The sequence below is a fragment of the Neodiprion lecontei genome, chromosome 2 (assembly GCF_021901455.1).
Source record: "Neodiprion lecontei isolate iyNeoLeco1 chromosome 2, iyNeoLeco1.1, whole genome shotgun sequence".
NCBI lineage: Eukaryota > Metazoa > Arthropoda > Insecta > Hymenoptera > Diprionidae > Neodiprion > Neodiprion lecontei.
In genome coordinates, this window is record NC_060261.1 from 39,145,072 (window position 1) to 39,151,071 (window position 6,000).

At 48.8% G+C, this 6,000-nt stretch overlaps 2 protein-coding genes across 3 annotated transcripts in view; both read right to left on the reverse strand.

Annotated features, from left to right (window-relative positions):
* Window positions 1–2,507, reverse strand: part of LOC107219698 (transcription factor Sp9) — an 89,748-nt gene extending 87,241 nt beyond the window's left edge. For both annotated transcript variants that reach the window (XR_006902705.1, XR_006902704.1), the window contains exon 1: window positions 1,803–2,507. The gene's annotated coding sequence lies outside the window, so the exon portion shown is untranslated. The remainder of the gene's footprint in view (window positions 1–1,802) is intronic.
* Window positions 2,508–3,724: 1,217 nt separating this feature from the next.
* LOC107219653 (transcription factor Sp5-like) lies at window positions 3,725–4,970 on the reverse strand. Its single transcript, XM_015657939.2, has one exon. It carries the CDS (start codon window positions 4,968–4,970, stop codon window positions 4,080–4,082), a length of 891 nt encoding a protein of 296 aa, XP_015513425.2. The 3' UTR covers window positions 3,725–4,079.
* Between the last annotated feature and the right edge of the window lie 1,030 nt (window positions 4,971–6,000).

Consider the following 6,000-nt stretch of genomic DNA (forward strand, 5'->3'; position numbering starts at 1 on the left):
TGCAGGTTCAATGCCTGCGAATATTCGGTATCAACAGAATCATCGCTGGTTAGAATTCCTCGGGTTTCAATTCCCCTGGATCACAACAGGGTGAATTCCAAATGGTCACGCTCCGTCGGTCAGGCGCGCACCATCGCCCGGGTATAAAACTGAGGTCTTCATCACAACGACGACGTGGCGAGTAATTTTGCAGCAGCTGTACAGTCGGATGGATTGGTGCCTCGGTCTTCGGGCGCCAGGTTGATCCAACCCTCTGTCCAGGTTAAGAATTCACTCAAATCGTTGGATCGTTGGCTCTTGGCAGACGTGATTCGAAACCGACGTTCATTATACACGGTTCGTCGTCGTGTATCTCGAAGGGCGAACGACTTCGGACTGGGGTCAGGCGACACGTTATAGGTATACCTATCAATTTGCAGGTGCAGACTACACCATGGAAACGATGGTCTTTGTATATACAAACGAGGAAACCACTAATGGCACTCATCCCTTAATTTAGCTTCTGCTCGCTACGTACGATTTCCGCCGTTCATCCTGTTCACGCTTCGCGTTCATTTAGTTCGTTCGATTATTCAATTCCCCTTTAACGCGTGCATCGGATCAACGGTGTAAGAAAAACGCAGTTCTTCTCGTATACGATTCGTGCTCGATCCGACGGCAGGCGTCACGGCGGCTCGATCGAGGACGCCAAATATCGCCTGCGCTTCTTATCGTATACCGTCTTTACCATTCCGATGCCAATCAATGGATCAAAGACCGGGAACTGTGTATTTTGGGTAAAAAATTCATGGGCTTGGGTAGAAAATCGTTCAACTGCAATTCGAGGGTGCGGTACGTATGCATGGTGGGGGGTGGGAGTCATAAATAAGCACAGAGCCAAGGCGGAGTCGACACCCGTAGGATTAATTTCGTTCCCCTGTAAACGTCGATGGCGAAACAGAGAGGTCGAGCAGGATGAGCGAAGAGTCGCGGCGGCGGCGTCGGCGTCTCTGGGCGCCGGTCGAAAGGCAATCAGGCAACGAGGACGTCTTTTTGTAGAGGGCCGACAGAGGCAGGCCTACAAGTCTCCCTGGAGGGCAGTGGCGCCTCGCTCGGGTTATAAATTAATTAGATTTGTGCGGGGGTGTGTCGGCGATAACCCGCGCCCCACCCTCACACCGGGTTCAAAAGTTGCTCATCGCCCGGTGATCCTGGTATCTACGTTCCTCGCAACTTACAGACGACCGGTTGACCCTTCGGACGCACCTCGGCTCTTCCGCGGCGTGCTGTATATTAACTCGTCCGCGGTTCGTTCGCCGTAAATTGGCAAGGTTCGAGCCAGGCGGTAAGATACGCCGCATTGGCACCAACGTCTATCTACCTGCGGACGAACCGCAGTCGCTGCATGCCTCGACCGGACGACCCCGCGTATCCTCCACGAAACTACTCTCTGCAGGTATACAGCAGAGGCTCGCCGTTACATGATGAATGGGGGGCGTAAACACCCGCGGTAACATTGTAACGTTTATTATATTGCAGCCCACCCGACAACGGGAGGATCGCGGCGTTTTTTCTTTTTCTTTTTTTTTTTTTCTCGCGGAGTGCAGGCGATGGTACCTCAACTTCCGAAGCACGGCTCCAATCGTCGTTTAGGCTCTGAACCGGGAACGAGAGAACCGAAGAACTACCCATAGTCACTTTGACGATGTTTTGGCACGAGATTCGTCGTCGATCGAAAACGACCTAAGCAACGTGTGACCTTGGAAAGTACACCGCCAACTGCCGAGCTCAACTCCCGTCAATAATGGACATCAATGACTTACGTTAATGCTGCCGATGGTGACGGGAGGACTGGACCCTCTGGGGGCGGAACCGCCTCCAGCGCCAACGTTGGCCTCCAGCTCGCCGGTGTCCCTCGGCCGATCTTTTTCACAATACACACAAGAAGATCACAGACACTGACGACGAGATTGACCCGACGGGCGATCGAGGCGAGGTGTAGAAAGTCGACGACGACCGGCGAGCGTCGCTGCTGCAGGGGTGGTGGTGGTGAACGTGGAGATCGAGATCAAGAAACGATCGGGGCATTTCCGGTCGGTTTATCGCTTTCGAATAATCGGGGGTGGGAGATCGGCAACTGCGACAACGGCCCCATACGACAATTCGCAACAATTTTCCGCACCTCCCCGCAGAGCTTTCGCGCTCGTTTATCCTGGACAGGGATCTGATCGGTTCCGCGTTCTCCTCTACGCATGCTCGACTCGTCGGTCCACCTTCAGCCGCGCACTGACCGCTCGTTTCTCTCGGTAAACTCTAAGGCTGCCGCTCTCCGCACTGCTGCACTCTTTCGCATCCGCTACTCGCCTCGCCTCGCCTCGCCTCGCTTCGCCTTGCCTCCTCGCTTCGCCGCGATCGCCACTCGCTGCTGACCGTCAGATTCTGGATCGCGTGTAACGGCTTATACCTTTGCCTTTCGTAACATGACGCGTACCGCGCGGGTACCGAGCAATTGTTGCGTCTCCGCGTGCGTCCTGCGGTCGAGCGCGAGTCCGCAGGTACCTGCCGTCGTGGCGCCACCCCCACCCTCCCCCCTCTCGGCGGCCCCTCCCCCACCCCATGACGGTTCTTCCCCCCCGCCTGTAATTTGCTCGGAGGGTTCGACTTTTCGTTTTATTCGTTCGTTCTCTCTTCGGCTTCCGATTATCTCTCTCCCTTTCTATCCTTCGGTTTGTTGCTTTGTCTTTTTTTTTTGTTTTTTGTCAAAGTGTTTTTTATTTTTATTTTTGTTCATTTTTTTACTGTTTTTTCATTCTAACCCCTCTCCGCGGGTATCGTTGTATATGTATACATACCTATATACTCGCCAGCCATGAATCTTCCGACCAAACGAACCAAAGGACGCGCGCGGCGCACGCGGTGACCGCCCCTTTAATAGATCACGCTCGTATCTCGCGGCATATACGCGTGTCGCCATCTGTCGGCTCGACCACATTCCGATAACTTCGGACTACAGTTCTCAGCTGGCGCTGCGGTCACTCTCACCTTTGCCCACCTGCCTTAAGGAGGATTCTGATCCTTACTGTCCAAGGAACGTCGTATTCGGTATTGGTAGGCCAATTTTACCGGAGCGGGATGGGGGAGAGGGATTCAGGAATACCCTGTGGTATCCAGTGACAGGAAGAACGAAAACTCAGGTAGTATGTAACGTGTATTTATTAAAGTTGCGAAGGGAGAACTTGATACGTTTATGGGAGAGGAGGAGAAGAACCGGGACGAAACTGAATATCGCCATTGTACTTATTTCTGAGATGCGTCTGCGTTATCCTCTCTCGGATCAAATAAAATTCCGCTCAATTGAATCGGAAATATATATATATATAGGTATATATATAATACATGTACATATATACAGATACATGAGTATAATGTAGAGATCCATTCCTCCGGCTTGAAGGTAAATATCGTCAGAATCTTCGTCAGAAAGAGAAACGCAAAATTTCGGAATGAGGAAAAAGAATTTTATTTATTCGAGGTTTGCCGTTTTATGTAAAAAAAAAATATAATATTTAATTTACAGGTACATTATATTAACTTACACAGATTAAAAGGATGTATGTATAAAAAATATATATATATATATATATGTAGGCATATAAGTTGTGCCGTGTATTAATATCGCAAATGTATTTTGCTACAGCACGTTTATTTACAAAATTAAAACGAAGTAGGAACTTTCATTCACGCTTTTACGTACAGTGTACAATCGGATCAATCGCAGCGAAGATACATCTACAGGTATATTGTATGCACAGGCATCAGAGAATCAATGCGAACACCCGAGGTGTCGAATTCCGAACTTCCTGAACTGGACAACTTTTGAGAAACAATTTTGTTGAAAAGAAACTGATCAATAATTATCTCTTATCGATTATTTCGAATAGTTTGCATACGATGGGAACAAGCTTAATCGTTTTTAGTCCGATTTTGGATTTTTCGGAGCCTCAGAATCCAAACATCGGATGTTAGCGCGTGTCTTAATTAGCAAGCGCGTGTAATCGAATGACAATATTAATCTTCTTCTCCTTCGTCTTCTTCGCATTTCAGGGCTCGGGATAGCGTCCAGGGATGTGATACTGTCGGGGGGAAAGGGGGTCTGGCAGGAAGGCGGAAACAGCGGTCTCGTTCTCCTTGTTGGCGTCCTTCCTGGAGGATTTTCTCTTCTGATTTTCGTGGGTCTTGACGTGTTTGGTGAGGTGGTCGCTCCGCATGAACTTCTTGTCGCAGGTGGTGCAGGAGAACCTCTTTTCCCCGGTGTGGGTCCTGAGGTGTCGCTGCAGTTCGTCGCTCCTCGTGAACTTTTTCCCACAAAATACCCAGTAGCACACGAAGGGCCGTTCGCCGGTGTGCCACCGGATGTGGGCCTTCAGGTGTGACGTCTTTCCGTAGACCTTGCCGCACCCGAGCACGTGGCAAATGTGCTGACGCTTTCCGTCGGCGTTCAGCGGCGCCACGCCGTCCATCAGGCAGTTCGGGCATTGGCACCTGGTGCACTTCCTCGACGCCGGCTTCGCCTCCTCGTTCCCCATCAGCCGGTGCTCAGCCGGCGGCGTCAAGGGCATCGGGGGCCACTGATAAGGGGTTGCGTGCGTCTGGGGACTCGTTGGAAGGCCGGGGGGTGTCGGAGGCATCGGGTACTGCTGGGGGGGGATCACCGGGGGCATGTGAGCCTGGGTGCTCCAGGAGCTCGGGCTGCACGGCATCGACTGCATCGTGTAGGACGGGGTCAGCGGCTCGGGGATCTGGCTGTGGCTCGATGTCGGGGCCGAGAACCAGTAGGACGACTGGCTCGGGGATTGGAAGTGGTGCGGACCCGGGTTGTAGGAGGGGTAGTGAACTCCGCCACCGTAGTCCATCACGTGGCTTTGATGGTGCATCTGCATCGACAAACTCGACATCGGGGTCATGCCCGCCATTGGTGACATCGACGGCATCCCCGACTGGAAATAAAAAAATGGACGAGACGCTGTTAGACGAATTCTGCAGGTCTTAGCTCGGGTGAAAATAATTAATGAATGTTCGACGACGCTTTACCGCGACAATTAACTGAAGTAGAGCGGGGATCGATTCAATGCCTAATTGTAAAAATGTATTTGAGAAAATTCAAAGAATCGTTCAATCTGATTATCTGCGACCAGGATTTTCGTGGATATGTAGTATACTAATATAATTTTTGCAAAAAATTTTAACGTTAAATCTATGAATTTATTAGAAAGACTTGCCAACATGTGTTCAAATGACTCCACGATATCTGATTATAAATCCAAGTTTTTGTAAACACGCTTACCTTTATTTAGGGAACATTGTTTTAACGCAAGCGTAAATCTAATATGATAGACAAGTTGAGTGAATTATGGAATATACTTCGTAATCAAATTTCGACCTTACTGTAAATGGATGAAAAAATTTTATACTTGCAACGTTTATTGGTCGTGACGCATAGCATATTCTTATTAAATTTATGGACAACGATCATTCTATGAAAGCGCGCGCGGATTGGATTTGAAACAATTGCAAACGAAACTACGAAAAAAAATCGCAATTCTTACCGAGCGGCATAATACAGAATGAGATGAAAATTGTTGCAGAAAAGCAATGATATTTTTTAACATTAATCTCGTTTAGAATTTTCACCAAGAACTTATGAAAATTGTTGATTTTATTTACCACGTATTCTAAACCGAACCACTCGTATGCGCTCATTCACGCATTATAATTCTTGAATTTATTACATCCATGCGTATGAATATCAAAAACTAAAGATAATTAGAATAACTGTAACATATAGTAATACGCATTTATAACGGACCTGTTGATACTGCATCACTTGAGCCATCGCACTTTGCACTGCTCCAAAAACTGGCGTTGGTTTTTCACGCCGTTCCAGCGATTGTGTTTAACGATGTTCAAGAACAGAGAAAAAATATCACCACGGCACTACAAGATTCGTTGAATTGTAAACGC